The sequence below is a fragment of the Carcharhinus amblyrhynchos genome, chromosome 9 (genome assembly GCF_965287045.1).
Source record: "Carcharhinus amblyrhynchos chromosome 9, sCarAmb.v2.hapA, whole genome shotgun sequence".
NCBI lineage: Eukaryota > Metazoa > Chordata > Chondrichthyes > Carcharhiniformes > Carcharhinidae > Carcharhinus > Carcharhinus amblyrhynchos.
Genome location: NC_137332.1, coordinates 37,532,601 through 37,550,186, shown reverse-complemented (window position 1 = coordinate 37,550,186; position 17,586 = coordinate 37,532,601). Strand labels below are relative to the sequence as shown.

General features: G+C 43.3%; 2 protein-coding genes across 5 annotated transcripts in view; one reads left to right on the top strand and one right to left on the bottom strand.

Moving 5' to 3' along the window:
* Positions 1-4,015, top strand: part of osbpl9 (oxysterol binding protein-like 9) — a 218,719-nt gene extending 214,704 nt beyond the window's left edge. For all 4 annotated transcript variants that reach the window (XM_080195474.1, XM_080195473.1, XM_080195475.1 and 1 more), the window contains one exon: positions 3,069-4,015. In XM_080195474.1, coding sequence (XP_080051600.1) covers positions 3,069-3,143 — 75 coding nt within the window. In that variant the 3' untranslated portion in view covers positions 3,144-4,015. The remainder of the gene's footprint in view (positions 1-3,068) is intronic.
* A 2,009-nt stretch (positions 4,016-6,024) lies between these two features.
* The window catches only part of LOC145347729 (nardilysin-like), a 97,787-nt gene continuing 86,225 nt past the window's right edge, over positions 6,025-17,586 (bottom strand). The window contains exons 30-31 of the mRNA XM_080195472.1: positions 10,864-10,953; positions 6,025-6,814 (exon numbers count right to left, since the gene is read on the bottom strand). Coding sequence (XP_080051598.1) covers positions 6,611-6,814; positions 10,864-10,953 — 294 coding nt within the window. The 3' untranslated portion in view covers positions 6,025-6,610. The remainder of the gene's footprint in view (positions 6,815-10,863; positions 10,954-17,586) is intronic.

The following is a 17,586-nucleotide window of genomic DNA, read 5'->3' as shown; positions in this document are numbered from 1 at the left end:
AAGCCGATTCCACAGGGATCAGGGCACCATTTTTAAAGGTAGCCCACTTTCAAATTGAAATTAAAGACATCCTCCCCATCTCCTGCAGACATCAGGACCCCAGCAAATATGGAGATGGCCCCCAATACTCAACCACAGAGGGGCAGCCTCCCCTACCCACTAATCAACACAATGTTTAGGTTACTATCACCACCCCCCTGCTCTCCCTTTCATTAATGGGATCCCCCAGAGATCCAGTCCCTTGGCAGTGTTAACCTGGCAATGCCAGGGCACTGGCCTGCCATATCTCTGACAACCTGGGAGCTATACTGGCCTCCTCACCCCCAGTCTGGTCATCTGCACTACTGGAGAATAGTAGTGATTAATGTCAGTGGGGGAGCATCTGACCATCTCCCCCCCGCCCCCAAAAGCAAGTGTGTTGAGCTGTTTAAGAATATTTAAATCTATTCAATGGTAAATCCTGTTATGGCCCTTTTGCAAAAGTTTGAGGCCATAGCAGGATTTACACCCATAGCAAACAGGCCCTGAAAATCCCCCCTATTGTCTGAGTCTTTGAGGTAATGGGAGCGTTAATGAGGGTAGTGCAGTGAACATGTATGTGGACTTTCAGATGGTGTTTGGTAACGTACCATTTGATAAACATGTTACATAAATAGATGATGTGGAGATGCTAGATGATGTGGAGGTGCTGGTATTGGACTGGGGTAAACACAGTAAGAAGTTTCACAACACCAGGTTAAAGTCCAACAGATTTATTTGGTCGCACACAAGCCACTAGTTTTCAGAACGCTGCTCCTTCATCAGGTGAGTGTGAGTTCTGTTCACAAACAGGGCATATAAAGACACAAACTCAATTTACAAGATAATGGTTGGAATGCAAGTCTTTACAGGTAATCAAGTCTTAAAGGTACAGACAATGTGAGTGGAGCGAGGGTTAAGCACAGGTTAAAGAGATGCAGATTGTCTCCAGCCAGGATAGTTATTGAAATTTTGCAAGCCCAGTCAAGTTGTGGGGGTTACAAATAGTGTGACATGAACCCAAGGTTCCGGTTGAGGCCGTCCTCGTGTGCAGAACTTGGCTATCAGTCTCTGCTCAGCGACTATGTGTTGTCATGTGTCGTGAAAGCTGCCTTGGAGAATGCTTACCCGAACATCAGAGGCCGAATGCCCGGGACGGCTGAAGTGTTCCCCAACAGGAAGAGAACGTTCTTGCCTGTTGATTGTTGTGTGGTGTTCATTCATTCGTTGTCGTAGGTCTGCATGGTCTCCCCAATGTACCATGCCTTGGGACATCCCTTCCTGCAGCAGGCAACGTTGGCTGAGTTGCAAGTGTGTGTACCGTGTATCTGGTGGATGATGTTCTCACGTGAGATGATGACATCCGTGTCGATGATCCAGCATGTCTTGCAGAAGTCCTGGCTGGAGACGATACACATCTCTCTCTCTCTCTCTCTCTCTCCCCATTCACATTGTCTGTACCTTTAAGACTTGATTACCTGTAAAGACTTGCATTTCAACCATTATTTTGTAAATTGAGTTTGTGTCTTTATGTGCCCTGTTTGTGAACAGAACTCCCACTCACCTAATGAAGGGGCAGCACTCCGAAAGCTAGTGGCTTGTGCTACCAAATAAACCTGTTGGACTTTAACTTGGTGTTGTGAGATAAATAGATGCACAAGAAAAGTTTAGTTATTAGTCACAAATAAGACTCACATTAACACTGCGATGTTAAATTCCCCTATTGCCACATTTTGGTGCCTGTCCAGGTCAATGCATCTAACCAGCACATTTTTCAGACTGGGAGGAAACACAGTAACATGAGGAGAATGTGCAAACTTCACACGGTGACCCAAGCCAGGAATTGAACCTGGATCCCTAGTGCTCTGAGGCAGCAGTGCTAACCACTGTGCTACTGTGCCACCAAGGGCAGTGGCAGGAAGGATACAAAATTAGCTGAGACTGAAAACAGAAAATAGGAGTGAAATTATTTTTGAGACTGGAGGGGAGTATACAGTGGTACCATTGTTCGTGTGACATATTAATGACCTGGATCTGGGTACAAAGTTTGCAGATTGCAAAGCATGGAAATACAGGAAACTGAGGATAGTAGCAGATTTCAGGTGGGCGTGGATAGACTGCTGAAAATGAGTAAACACATATCAGATTAAATTTAATTCTGATGACTGTGATGTGATGCATCTTGGAATGAAAAATGAGAGGCAGTATAACATTTTTAAAAAGAGAGCAAGATGCGAGGGTTCACATACACAAAATCTTTAAAGGTGGCAAAACCTGCAAATAAAGCAGTTTTATAAAAAAACATATGGGATGATTGGCTTAAGATCAAGGCATAAGAGTATACAAAACCAAGGAAAATACGATATACTTCATAATCAATGATTAGATCTCAGTTCATCTGCCTTGAAATCCTTTCTAAACTGTAGTTCCCAGAGTTGGATAGAAGTTTAAACAGTGAATTATAAAAACTTTGCAATGTCATGTTAATTATCCCTGTAAGCTTAGCTTCCTTGCTGCAAACACAACTCTTTTATATACTAGTTCTCTACTGCTAATACATCATCTGTGTCCTCAGAAGATACCTGTGGTATCACAAGCAAGTGATGATTAGTTTTGGTCAGTCCTCTTAGTGAATTTTTATAGCCTACTGAGGGAATTTTGATAGCCTACAGACCAAGCAGATGTTGTCACTGTCCAATTAGATACCCCTCTGACTTCCCCACAAGACTCAATTAAATAGTGAATAGAAGCAGAAATTCCTTTTTTCTTCTCCACTACCATTCAAAGAATTCTCAAGCAAGTTGTGGATCCCTGACTGCTACTCTGGCACTAACCCAGCACAGACCAGGAATCCAACATAGGATCTTCTGCCTTGTATAGCTTTGTGCTACATTGAATGGTGAAAGGCATTGACCAATCATTGGGGTATGTCTTCTAATCTACAAATCAATAGAACCAAAGCTATTATTTGTATTATACTGTAATGTCAAAATTTAATTGATAAGCTTAAAGGACTTGAAATGAAATTGGAAACTTTTTGATCTCTCTAGGTGTTTCATGAAGATGGAGAATGCTGGATATACGATGATCCACTGCTAAAGAGGTTAGGTGGCAATAGATATTAAGATATGTAAAAACGGCTCAACAGAACACCATTTAAAGCCTTCAACTGAAAGTGACTCCCTTTCATCCGACAGAAAATTTTGTATCAAGATTTAATAAAACTATAATAGTAGCTTTGTGGTTACATAAATGCATTCAATGAAGAAATGCATTGTCCAGGTTTCATCTGGTAATATTTTAAGTGGTTCCTTTCTCAGGGAAATTGGACTTTAAAAAGGTGTGGTGGAACGATTAACATCATGCAAGAGTTGTGAAAAGATTCCTTCTTTTAGTGCTGTAGAATGGCTGTTGGGAATGTTTTGCTCCTGCTCCACATCAGAAATTGTAATGTTAGTTGCAGATCTCCAAGTTACATATACAAGTTCATCTGCCAAAATTTGTGTATACATTGAAAACAATCTTAAGCAATCAACCTAAGGAAAAAATTCTTGGATATCTGTACAACTAAGTGCACTCTGTAATGCCATTTTAGATGTAAAAAAAAAGGTAACACTTTCATACATTGTGTTAAGTCCTTCATGCACAAATGTAGGGCTTTACTAAACTGTTTCATTACTGCTTGAATCTCTTTTCATAGATATGTGTACATATATATATATAGAGAGAGAGAGAATTTCATTAATATGGACAGTGTTTATTAGTGTACTGATGCATAAATGTTTATATATAGATGTAAAATGAAAATGAAGCCAATGATTTTGCTTTATAATTTAACACTTTGAGGCCTTATTAATTTCAGAGTGTTATGTTTGATTGAAGTCTGTATAAACTTTATTCCAAGAATGATACCTAACTGGAAGATGTAACATGTAATTGCAGCTAGTTTTCATTCTTCTTGTTTATTGTAGCAACAAAATAAATCTTCATAAGTACATTTTTCAGTTGTCATAATGAAATTGCTGAGCACTTTAATGTGGACATGCATTAATCATATGAAGGGGCATAATCCTGATCTTAAATATATTCAAAGGAATAGTCATTAATTCTGTAAAGTCATATTTTTATTAATAAGCCTTTGACAATCTCTTGTTGACTTAAAACATTTAACTGGACACTGCCCATATGATTTTCCACCACCTCCTATTTTCTAACTATACTCAGCAATACTTTTAGAGCTCTACTTTACTGGTGGATATTAGTGTCCTTTTTTCTGATTTTCCTTTGAACTCTACCTTTTTGCATATCAACTGCCAGTCCTGCCCTACCTATGCAATTGCTGACTACCTTTGACAATTTTTAAAATTTACTTTGTTGTATCCTGTACCTTGAGATGGGAGAGGCAAAGCTTTGAGCAGGCCTTCTGGTCAAGCTGCTGTAAAGGTCGTCTATCCATCACTGCATGTTTGTTTATATATACCATTTTAACAGCTCTCCCAAACCACAATGTCCACCACCAGGGAGGACAAAGACAGCAGGTGCACAAGTCCACTGTCGTCATGTTCCCCTGAGCCCACCAGTCCTGACTTAGACGTATCACTGAATCAATCAAAATCTTGGCAATCCCTAACCTCATTTAGGGAGCACATTCACCATAGATGTTTAAGGCAGCAGATCATCACCACCTTCTGAAAGGAACTAGCGATGATGAGGAGTAAAGAAAAAGTGAATCTAAAAGCAGAACCAGGTGGTTAAGTGTAAGGTGTAAAAGTGCAGAATACAGTTACTACTATTACTATTGGTTATAATTAAGCTATCATTGTGATTCATTGTAGATTATAAATATATTCTATAATAGAGTGGAGAAGAAGGGCTCCACTTGATTGATAGTAAAAGGATTAATTTAGTGGTTAATGTGGGAGGACAGGTCCAAGCCATGTCTGCTTATTCCAGGTGGGAGACCAGGAAAGTTTCTAGTTCCCAGGAAGAGCATACATGTAGGAAGCATCTTCAGCTGTAGCCCCTGGAAGCCCGTGTTTCAGAGCTGGTGTGGCATCTGGGGACACTGGAGCATTCACAAAGTGGAGAGTATTGTGAATGGCATGAATAGAGAAGTGTTCATACCACAAGCAGGAAGGGAATAGATGACCACCAGGCAGAGCAAGACAGCTATGCAGGCAGTGCAGGAACCTCCTTTTGGCTATTCCCCTGCAAAACAAATATCATTTTGGATACTGTGGAGGAGAATTATCTCAGCAACATTGACTCTGCTGCGTAGGAGAAATAGAAATGCAATAGTCATAGGGGCTTCAACTGTGAGGGGAATAGATAGACATTTCTGTGGCCATATGTTCACCTCCCTGGTGCTAGCGTCAAAGATGTCTGAGTGGTTGCAGGATGTTCTGTAGTATTAGGGTGAACAGTCAGTTCCCTCATTGTACACAGTGGTGCAAATTAAATAAGTTGTTTAAAAAAAAGCAAGTTTAAAAGTAGGACCTCTCAGGATTACTATCAGTGCCATGAAACAGCATAGGATGAATATATGGCTAAAAAAGTTTCAGATTCCTCGGTATTGAGACCTGTACAAACTGGACAGGTTGCACTTGGGCAGGACCAGAACTAATATTCTGGGTTGGGGGGGGGGGGGGGGTGTGCATCCTGCTAGGGTGGTTGCAGTGATTAAACAAATGTATGCAATGACATTGCAAATACTTCAAATGATAGTTCAATGAGCATCAAACTATCAATTACCTTTTTATTCCCAGCCATAAGCCTAGATTGAGTGCTGGTAGGCTACATGATAGGTTACTTTCCTAGTTCTGTTCTTGGTTCATTTACCTTTCACCAAAATGTTTCATTCTTGCCAGGAACTAGTTTTAGACTGAGAAGACAGAGCAATTATTAATTTAAATAAAACACATCAATTGTCTTACTGTCTGGGACATATTTATTCTGGTTAGAGAACCAGTAAATTAAACCCCCTCAAATTATAAAGCATTAAAACAGTTCATTCAAAGTTCTGTTTAATGGATTTTCTTTTACAAATACATCAGTTTAGTATTTGAACACACCACCAGCTAGTTGGAGAATTAATAAAGCTGAATAAATCAATGATCGCTTCCTATTCTGAAATGGTGAACAAAATAGGCAAACATCTGGAATAAGTTCAATATTCCTCACAACCAAATCTACTAGTGAATAACTAGCAGGCCTGCCAAACAGAGCATTTTTAAAATACATCATCCTCCTTCAAAAGAATACTTTGCCAAAGTTCCAAGTGACTTTTTTTCCCCCAATAAGCAAGATAATGACAAAGCAAAATGCACAATATCATCCAAATATTTACTGCATTGTTGCCTCAATAAATTCTGATGCAATTGCATCGTTAGGTGATCAGTGAAGTGCACACACTTCAAAACACACTCTTAAATTAGCTAGTTATATTGACACACTTACATCTGCCATTCCACCAATTTATGGTTGAATACTTTTTTTAAAGCAAAATACCAAGAATCAAGATTTAATTTTACATGTAAACTGTATATGCTTAAACACGTATATTCGTCCTGTGACCCTTTCCAATTGACACACATCATTTCAAAATCTTATGAAAGGGGTAAAGTCTGAGTTTTGAAGTGAAAGCAGTTATATCATTAATGGGGGTCACATGTTCCATCTGAAGGGACACAGGTACAAAAATAAACTGACATGCTTCTCCATGCAGGAACTTTGATTCACATGAAGCATCTTCAGCGGTTGGGTCTGGTTCTGGTTCTTGTTGCCCTTGTCCAATCACCTGTAAAATATCAAAGCAACAGGAATTAGTACAACAGGATCTCAAAGGTTACTTAAGTAACAAAACAAAAATCTTTAGACTGTTGCTGACATCTTACAGCACTTATTCACACTTTCTGAATTCAGGAAAGCTGTGGCCTTTCGGCTAAGATCAAGTGCAATATTGCATGCTGTGCTTGGTTGAAGTCATTAGATTACATTTTAGCTTCATTTGAAGCAATTTTTAAAAGTGGTATCTCAGCCTTTTGGCTAAGATGCAAATAAGATCAAGCATTGGAGGAGGAGCTCTGCCTACTCCGATCAGCTTGGATCATGTAGGTCAAGCCCAAGCCAGGAGGTGAGAGCCCTATCCTGTCAGCTTGGATCCGGAATGTCTCAACTTAAGACTCTCAATTGGATTTGATTTGATTAAATTGGAATAAAAACAGAAAAGAGAGATTCTGCCTACCCAGGCTAACTGCTTAAAACATAAAAGTTAGTGGTAGTCATGTTCATTAATTGTAATCAGTACAGTTAAATTTACAGTTAACCTTTTATGAAAAGAGAAATCAAAATGAAGATACATTTGAGAGAGATGCGACTGAAATGTGGAAAGCACTATGTTGAGGATTTTCAATCTTTGTTCATGTTAGAACACTACTGTGCAGTTCAATTGCAAAACAGATGTGACAATTGTAATTTTAAAAAAAATCAGTGACCACCACTTTAAACAACATGCAAGGGCAGCAGATGCAAGGGGAACACTACCACCTGCATGTTCCCCTTCAAGCCCTTGACTTCAAATCATATTCATTTCTGAAAGAAATGGTGGAGGTGATAGTGGATGCCTTGGTGGTTATTTTCCAGACGTCGCTGGATTCCGGGGAAGTGCCGGAAGATTGGAAAACAGCTAATGTTACGCCATTGTTTAAGAAGGGTGCCAGGCAAAAGGCAGGGAATTATAGGCCGGTTAGTTTAACATCTGTTGTAGGTAAAAATGTTAGAATCTGTCATCAAGGAGGAAATAGCGAGGCATCTTGAGGGGAATTGCATGATAGAGCAGACGCAGCACAGTTTCGTTAAAGGGAAGTCATGTCTGACAAATTTACTGGAGTTCTATGAGGATGTGTCTAGGGCAGTGGATAAAGGAGAGCCGGTGGGTGTGGTCTTTCTTGATTTTCAGAAGGCGTTTGACAAGGTACCGCACAAGAGGTTATTGCAGAAGGTCAGGGGACATGGAGTTGGGGGTAGGGTGTTAGCGTGGATAGAGGATTGGTTGTCAAATAGGAGGCAGAGAGTGGGGGTCAGTGGGTGCTATTCGGATTGGCAGTTGGTGACTAGTGGAGTGCCCCAGGGGTCGGTGCTGGGGCCTCAGCTATTTACCATTTATATAGATGATCTGTAGGAGGGAACCGAGTGTATGGTGTCGAAATTTGCTGATGACATCAAGATTGGTGGAACGGCAAATTGTGCAGAGGGAGTGGAGAGTCTACAGAAGGATCTAGATAGGCTGGACGAATGGGCCAGGAACTGGCAAATGGAATTTAATGTTGGCAAGTGCGAGGTGGTCCACTTTGGTAGGAAGGATTATTACTTACGTGGCAAAAAACTGCAGCAGGCAACGGTGCAGAGGGACCTTGGGGTCCTTGTGCATGAGTCACAAAAACCCAGCTTGCAGGTGCAGCAGGTGGTCAGGAAGGCAAATGGGATGCTGGCCTTCATAGCGAGGGGGATTGAATATAAAAGTAGGGAGGTCTTGCTGCGGCTGTATAGGGCATTGGTGAGGCCGCAGCTGGAGTACTGTGTGCAGTTTTGGGCACCGTACTTACACAAGGATATTTTGGCCTTGGAGGGAGTGCAGAGGAGGTTTACTAGGCTGATGCCGGAGTTGAGGGGGTTGAGCTATGAGGAGAGGCTGAATAAACTAGGCTTGTACTCGTTAAGAGTTTAGAAGAGTGAGGGGAGATCTCATTGAGACGTATAAGACGATGAATGGGATGGATAGGATAGAGGTGGAGACTGGAAATCCTGGAACTTCCTAACAGCATTCTGGGCATTCCTGTAACACATGACTGCACTGATTGAAGTCAGCTGCACACTACCACCTCAAAAGCAATTAGGAAATGGACAATAAATGTTGGGTTAGCCAGCAATATATAGGTCCAGATTTCTCATACTGCTTGGTTTTTTTTGATCACTATTTTACAAGACAAGGGTATGTGAATTTCTGTCAAATCTTTTCAACATCGATTTACAGTTGTGATTGGAATAGTCCGGATAGCCATGATGTGAAAATGCTGGCATTGGACTGGGGTAAGCACAGTAATAAGTCTCAACACTAGGTTAAAATCCAGCAGGTTTATTTGGTAGCACAAGCTTTCAGAGTATTGCTCCTTCTTTCAGGAGGGTGAAGAGCTGTGTTCACAAACAGGGCGTACATAGACACAGACTCAATTTACATTTGTTGAGCGGTGCTCATTCATCCATTGTTGTAGCACCTGCATGGTCTCGCCCATGTACCATGCTTTGGGACATCCTTTCCTGCAGTGTATCAGACAAGGTTGGCTGAATCGCAAGAGTATGTACTGTGTACCTGGTGGATGGTGTTCTCATGCGAGGTGATGGCATCCGTGTCAATGATCTGGCACATCTTGCAGAAGTTGCAGTGACAGGGTTGTGGCAGAATAACTTCACGATACTGCAGCTTCCACGCTAAGCACATTAAAAGAAGCCATCCCCTACAGACAAACCCTCTGTATACGCAAGAGCTGCTCAGATGAGGAGGACTGCAACAGTTGCTGACAGAAGCTCTCATATATGAGCAGGATATGGCACTCGACTTATCGTTCGACAGTTCTGATGCACCACAGGGAAAAACCGCACCGACCTCCTCAAGACAAACACATGACACGGCAGACAGAGTACCCGTCGTCGTCCAGTACTTGCCCGGAACAGAGAACCTATGACATCTTCCCTGGAGCCTTCAACATGTCATTGATGAAGACGAACATTTCGCCAAGGCCATCCCCACACCCCCACTTCTTGCCTTCAAACAACCACACGACCTCAGACAGACCATTCTGCACAGGAAACTACCCTGCCTTCAGAAGAACAGTGACCACGACACCACACAACCCTGTCACAACAACCTCCGCAAGTTGTGGTGGATCATTGACACAGATGCCATCATCTCACATGAGAACTCCAGCTACACGGTACATACTCTTGCGACTTGGCCAACATTGTCTACCTGATATGCTGCAGGAAACGATGTCCTGAGGCATGTTACATGGGCGAGACTATGCAGACGCTTCGACAATCACCAGGCAGGAGTGTTCTCTTCCTGTCAGGGAACACTTCAGCAGTCATGGACATTCAGCCTCTGATCTTCGGGTAAGCGCTCTCAAAGGCGGCCTTCACAACACACAACGCAGAATTGCCGAGCAACTGATTGCCAAGTTCTGCACACATGAGGATGGCCTCAACTGGGATCTTGGGTTCATGTCACACTATCTGTAACTCCCCCATGACTTGCCTGGGCTTGTAAAATCTCACTAACTGTCCTGGCTGGAGACAATTCACACCTCTTTTAACCCTCTCTCCACTCACATTGTCTGTATCTGCAAAGACTCGTGTTCCAACCATTATCTTGTAAATTGAGTCTGTGTCGATGTATGCCCTGTTTGTGAACACAACTCTTCACTCATCTGAAGGAGGAGCGACACTCCAAAAACTCATGCTACCAAATAAATCTGTTGGATTTTAACCTGGTGTTGTGAGACTTCTTATAGTCCAGATAGCGGAGGAGCATATCTTTCCATGTCTTATAGCTAGGATTCTTTTAATTCCATGGTTCAAGTACTAATGCTTTTGAGGAAATGTACAAAATCATTGAAAAGTAGACTTTTTAAAAATTTACTAAGAATAATAAAAACGTTTGAGCTTCACTATTTGACATTTCATTTAACCTAAAACAAATGACATTTCAGGAAATGTCTCCTACACATGAAGCATTATACATCTGAGATCATTTAAATTTAAGATCAAATCTAATGGGTGCACTGCACTTACATGAATACTAAGTTTTTTGCTCTTGTTTCCTTGATGGGCTTGGAACCATTTGATCAAGTCTGCTTTGGTAAATGACTTAAGAGCTTCAATCTGTTAGAACAAGATGATATCAGGATAAAATCAGGTTGCATATAATCAGGATAGCAAAACACTTGTTGCTCTTGTTAATACAATCATAAAAAAGGACTATTCTGAATCAATATTCATCAAAACAAAAAAAATCAAACTATGAACGTTTTCTCCACGCTTGCCTGCAGTTTGCAATTTCTTCCAAAATTATTGTATTATGGAAGTGGTACTGCTCCATCACACATTGGATGGTGCATGTAGGTCTGCATTTTCTCACATAACTTAGGGACCAATTACTGAATAGTAACAGAAAAAATTTGGGGAGAGATGCAAAAATTGAGTAGTTTAAAAATAATGGAATTTGATATTGTATCAAAATATTCAGAAAGAACTGTGCAAACTATCTGAGTTTCCTGTATTACAATAGCAACAATACTTAAGTATTTTGTTTGCAGCCATCAAGGAGCAAAGTACAACTCAGCATGGTGATAGTGATTAGTACTGCTGCCTTAGCACCAGAGACCCAGGTGTGATTCCAGCCTTATAGAGTATGCATGTTCTCACTGTGTCTGCATGGGTTTTCTCTGGGTGCTCCAGTTTCCTCCCACACTTCAAAGATGTGCAGGTTAGGTGAATTGGCCATGCTGAATTGCCTCAAGATGTGTAGGTTAGAGGCATTAGCAGGGTAAATATATGAAGTTACAGGGCTAGGACCTGAGTAAGATGCTGGCGGAGAGAGTCAGTGCAGACTCGATGGGCTGAATGGTTTGCTGCTTTAGGGAATCTAACTAGTACCCTTTGTGATAAACCTACTTGTGTTCATGTGCGCTACATAAGCTTGCAGATGGTGGAGACTGTAACATGTAAAGTACCAGATATTCTGATACTAATGACATTTGTTCCTGCTTAATAAACAAGCGCGGGAACGCTCAGGGAGTGCTTTTATCGGTCACCCAGATTAATTCAAGGATTCGTGAACAGCAGTACGGAAGCAGTCACTTTTATTTTAATCAGAGAACAGTCCCAGAAAAGGGAGAGGAAACAGGGAAGAATTCTAAAGACGGAAACCAGAGTAAAGGGAAGAGGTCCCAGAGAGAACTGAAGAGATCCCTTAGAGAAAAACGGAGGGAGCCAGTGGGAGGAGGATGACATCACTGGTAGGAATCCTCAAGTAGTGAGGATTCCGGAGTAGCTCTGGAGGTCTCAGAAGATGGCAGAAGACTGATGATTCCATGCTGTGGGCTGTTGAAGCAAAACTAACATCTTGCAGCAGTAATGATTTACTGCCGTGGCCAAAGAGCTGAAGGTCTATTTGCAAATTGGTGTTGAGATGCAGATTTGGGAATCTAGGGAATGGAGTCTTGGGAGATAGGACTGAAACCCTGCAAGGTGGACAATCGTTGAGGCAGTCCAAGTTGGAGCAATCTTTGAAGAGAATTCTAAAGCGAGTTTTGATTAATTCAGTGGTTACTGACATCTAAGTGGGTTGCTAACTGTCTCAGTTGTGTTGACTATTTGATGAGCAGTGTGTTCAACCACATTTGATGAATATTGTAAGTTGCTTGTGATCTTGTATCAAAAGCTTTGTTTTTTCTCTTCAAAACATGTGGAATCTTGTGGCCTTATTCTTTTAGCAACTGTCTTGGATCTCAAGCTTTGTCAACTTTAAACAAAAGTAACTAGGCCTTAACCTGATCATATAGGAGCATAACACTTTCAATAACCAGGCTTGGAACAAAGACATCTCCTAATTTCACATACCATATATGAGTCTCCAACCTTTGCGAAATTAGCTTGCATAACTCAAAGGACCATGTCCTTGCTTATTACCACGATATCCAAGAATCACATTTGCAGGCCACTACAGCAGTGCAGCATGACTTTTGAGACATGATCTGGACAGCGCCGTGAAAAGATTGAGATTTGTTGCAGCTCATTGATTGAGGAAAATTATTTTACAGCCACCCAAATGTGTAAAATAAATTGTATAGGAATAAGGTATCACAGGAGTGAACATATATTGAATGCAACAAAGTATGCTGCTAACGTACAAGGATTACATTTATGAATCAATAGTGTTTGTGTGCAATAAGACAAAAAGTACTGCAATAAAAGCATAATAGTGTAAAAATGTAAAGGGATTGTACTTTTGCTCTGCCAGGCCATCCAGTACTGCTAGGATTTAAAGACACATGGTAATAGAGAAAAGAAATTAGGGATTAATGTTGCTGTCCAGAATAATCCTAGAATAATGGGTGGTTTTGACAGATGAGCTTTGATAGTGTTTGACTGTAATCAAGCGAGGTCCACTACTACAGAAAGTAATTGAGGCCAAAACACTGTGCGAGTTCAAGAGGAAATTGGATATAGCTCTTGGGGCTAAAGGGATCAAGGGATAAGGGGAAGGGGAAAGGCAGAATCAGGATATTGATTTTGATGATCGGCCATGAGCAAAATGAATGGCGGAACAGGGTTGAAGGGCCTATTCCTGCTTCTTTTCTATGATGGTGGATAGTTAAGATTTGTATGGCAGATGCACTTAATCAAGCCTGTACTCCAAGGATATTAGGTAGAGAAATTAAATGATCTGAGTAGGAAAATAGTTTGCACTCAGGACTAGGTTATCAAAAGCAGATAATGAATGAAAAGCTGAACAGATAGAACATAGAACACTACAGCACAAACAGGCCCTTCGGCCCATAAGTTGCGCCGATCACATCTATACCTACCAAGCCATAGAACTCTCTGTAACTCCCAATCCCATTAGATTCCATATACTCATCCAGAAGTCTTAGACCCCAGCGAGTTCGCCTCTACCACCACCAACGGCAGCTGATTCCACTCACTCACCACCCTTTGAGTGAAAAACTTACCCCTAACACCTCCTCTGTACTTGCTTCCCAGCACCTTAAACCTGTGTCCTCTTGTAGCGACCATTTCAGCCCTGGGAAACAGCCTCCGAGAATCCACCCTATCTATTCTCTGGAGCATTGAACCTGGTGGCTGTGGTGAGTGACTGATTTGAATTGAAAACCGCTTTTTTCCTGTACTTCCAGTTCTCGGGGCTTGTTAGAGTGTAGTTTACTTCCGTACTGGAAGTTAGGCGAGGGGATTGTCGTTAAGGGGGAGCGGGGGGTATAAAAAAGGGGTAGCAGCATACAGCGGGCAGCGTCGGGAGCGGGAACTGAGTGAGAAGGGCTTTGGCTTGCTGGGCTTAGGCGAGAGTAGGCTTAGAGAAGGGGCGTTGCACATTCTACCTTTGGGCGCTTACAGGAGGTCGGGACGTGGCAGGGAATATAGGGAGGAATATAAGTTGTGTCAGGTGCCACATGTGGGAGTTCTTGGTGGTGTCACGTGTCCCCAAGGTCCACATCTGCAGTAAATGTTTAGAACTGCAGCACTTGAGGGCCCGGGTCAGGCAACTCGAGGGGCGTTTGGAGGATGCGTTTCTAGTCAGGAAAAACGAGGAGTTGATGGCTAGGAACCACGAGCAGGAAGAGGTCCCAAGGGGTGAAGAGCAGGAAGGGTGGACGACTGTTAGGAGGAGAAAGAGGAAGAAGAGTAGTCAGGGTCCCCCGGCCTCCCCGGAGGCCCCCCAAGGTTCGTCGACAGGGGCACAGAAAGATAGGCAGGAAGGGGAGACTGACTTAGAGGGACAGAAGGGGGCTGGCAAGGTGATAGTGGTAGGGGATGGGAGGGTCAGAGGCATTGATAGGAGGTTCTGTGGACAGAGGCGCGACTCCAGGATGGTGGTCTGCCTCCCTGGAGCAGGGGTAAAGGATGTAACGGAAAGGCTAAAGGGAATTTTGAAAGGGGAGGGGACCCAGGCAGAGGTCATAGTACACATAGGGGAGGGGGACATAGGAAGGAGGAGTAGGGTAGCGGTCCGTAGGCAATTTAGGGAGTTGGGGTCCAAACTAAAGAGCAGGACCTCCAGGGTGGCACTCTCTGGGTTGCTGCCCAGTACTAGCAGGGCAAAGAATGACGAGATCATGCAGTTGAATGCATGGTTGAGGGATTGGTGTAGGGTAGAGGGCTTTACTTTTGTGGATCACTGGGAGGTGTTTAGGAGAGAAGGGCAACTGTACAGGAGGGGTGGGGAGAATTTGAACGGGAGGGGAACTAGTGTCTTAGCGGGGAGGTTAGCTGGTGTGTTTAGGAATGGTTTAAACTAATAGGGAGGGGGGGTGGGGAGGTGGCTGGGAGAGAGTCAGGTGAAAAGAAAATTATCAGGGAGGAGGAGGTTCCGAGGGACACTCATGGGTCGAACTGTGTCTGTTTCAATGCTAGGAGTGTGGCAGGGAAAACGGATGAGCTTAGGGCCTTGATGGTTGTGAGGCAGTTAGATGTGGTGGCTGTAACAGAGACGTGGTTACGGGAAGGGCAGGACTGGCAGCTGAATGTTCCTGGGTACAAGTGTTTTAGGTGTGACAGAGGAGGGTTGAAGAGAGGTGGAGGGGTGGCACTGTTAGTCAAGGAAAGCATCACAGTAGTGCAGAGGGAGGACAATGTAGAAGAGATAGGGATTGAGTCACTGTGGGTGGAGTTGAGGAATAAAAAGGGAGAGATTACGTTGCTAGGGGTGTACTATAGGCCACCCAACAGCCCGAGGTCGGTGGAGGAAGGCATTTGCAGGGGCATTTTGGACAGGTGTAGGAAGAATAGAGTGGTTGTAGTGGGTGACTTTAATCTTCCCGGAGTGAATTGGAGGGGGCCTAGAGCTGGGGGTACGGAGGGAGAGGAGTTTGTGAAATGTGTTTTGGAAGGGTCGCTAGAGCAGTATGTAACCAGCCCGACTAGGGGAGGGGCTATACTGGATTTAGTGTTGGGTAATGAGCCGGGGCAGGTGGGTGAGGTAGAGGTAGGCGAACATGTGGCTAACAGTGACCACAAGTCTGTCTACTTTAGGATAAAAATGGAAAGGGACGAATGCCGGCCGAACGGGAGTGTGCTGAACTGGGGAAAGGCGAGCTATAGCAGGATTAGGAGGGAGCTGCAGGACACTGATCGGGAGGGACTATTAGCTGGCAAGTCCACGGTTGGCAAGTGGGAGGCTTTTAAGGGCAAAATGAAATGGTTGCAGGGGAGGTATGTTCCAGTTAAGCGGAAGGATGGGAAAGGTAGGATTAGAGAGCCGTGGATTACAGGGGGTATTGAAGACTTGGTCAGGAAGAAGAGGGAGGCGTATGTTAGGTCGAAACGACTGGGTACGGAGATTGTGCTGGAGGAATATAGAGAGAGTAGGAGGGAGCTAAAAAGGGGAATTAGAAGGGCGAAGAGAGGGCATGAAATGGCTTTGGCTGGTAGGATTAAGGAAAATCCAAAGGCATTTTATTCCTATATTAGAAGCAAGAGAGTAGTTAGAGGGAAAATTGGTCCTCTTAGGGACAAAAGTGGAGAGTTATGTATTGAGTCGGAGGGAATGGGGGAGCTCCTGAATGAATACTTTGCGTCTGTATTCACAAAGGAGAGGGGTTCAGAATCGTGCAGTCTCTTGGAGGGAGCTGAGGATCAGTTGCAGGAAATATCTATTACGAGGGAGGAAGTGCTAGGGCTTTTAGGTAGCGTAAGGATGGATAAAGCTCCGGGGCCTGATGGTATTTATCCCAGGCTGCTTAGGGAGGTGAAAGATGAAATTGCTGGGCCTCTGGCGCAAATCTTTGTCTCTTCTTTGGACACAGGTGAGGTCCCAGAGGACTGGAGGGTAGCAAATGTGGTACCGCTGTTCAAAAAAGGTAGTAGGGATAACCCTGGAAATTATAGACCGGTGAGTTTGACATCGGTGGTAGGGAAATTAATGGAAAAAATACTTAGGGGTAGGATGTATGAGCATTTGGAGCGTTGCGATCTGATTAGGGATACGCAACATGGCTTTGTTAGAGGGAGGTCTTGCCTTACGAATCTGGTGGAATTCTTTGAGGAGGTGACAAAAACGGTTGACGATGGGAGAGCCGTTGATGTCATCTATATGGATTTCAGTAAGGCGTTTGACAAAGTCCCTCACGGTAGGCTGGTAGAAAAGGTTAAGGCGCATGGGATACGAGGCCAGGTAGCTAGGTGGATTGAGAACTGGCTGGGTAATAGGAGACAGAGGGTAGTTGTGGAGGGGACGTTGTCGGGCTGGAGGCCAGTGACCAGTGGTGTGCCGCAGGGCTCAGTACTGGGACCTCTCCTCTTTGTAGTCTACATAAATGACTTGGAAGAGAGCGTAGGTGGTGTGATCAACAAGTTTGCTGATGACACCAAGATGGCAGGGTTGGCGGGTACTGAACTGGATTGTGAGGTGATACAACAGGATATAGATAGGTTGGTGCATTGGGCAGATAGGTGGCAGATGGAATTTAATCCTGACAAGTGCGAGGTGATGCATTTTGGAAGGAATAATGCAGAGAGGAGCTATGTGATAAAAGGTAGACAGATTAGGAGTACAGACATACAGAGGGACCTGGGAGTGCAGGTTCACAAATCCATGAAGGTTGCGTCACAAGTGGAGAAGGTTGTTAGGAAGGCTTATGGAATGTTAGCCTTTATAGGAAGGGGTATAGAGTATAAAAGCTGCCGTCTAATGCTTCAGTTGTACAGAACGTTGGTTAGACCGCATTTGGAGTACTGCGTCCAGTTCTGGTCACCTTACTACCGGAAGGACGTGGAGTC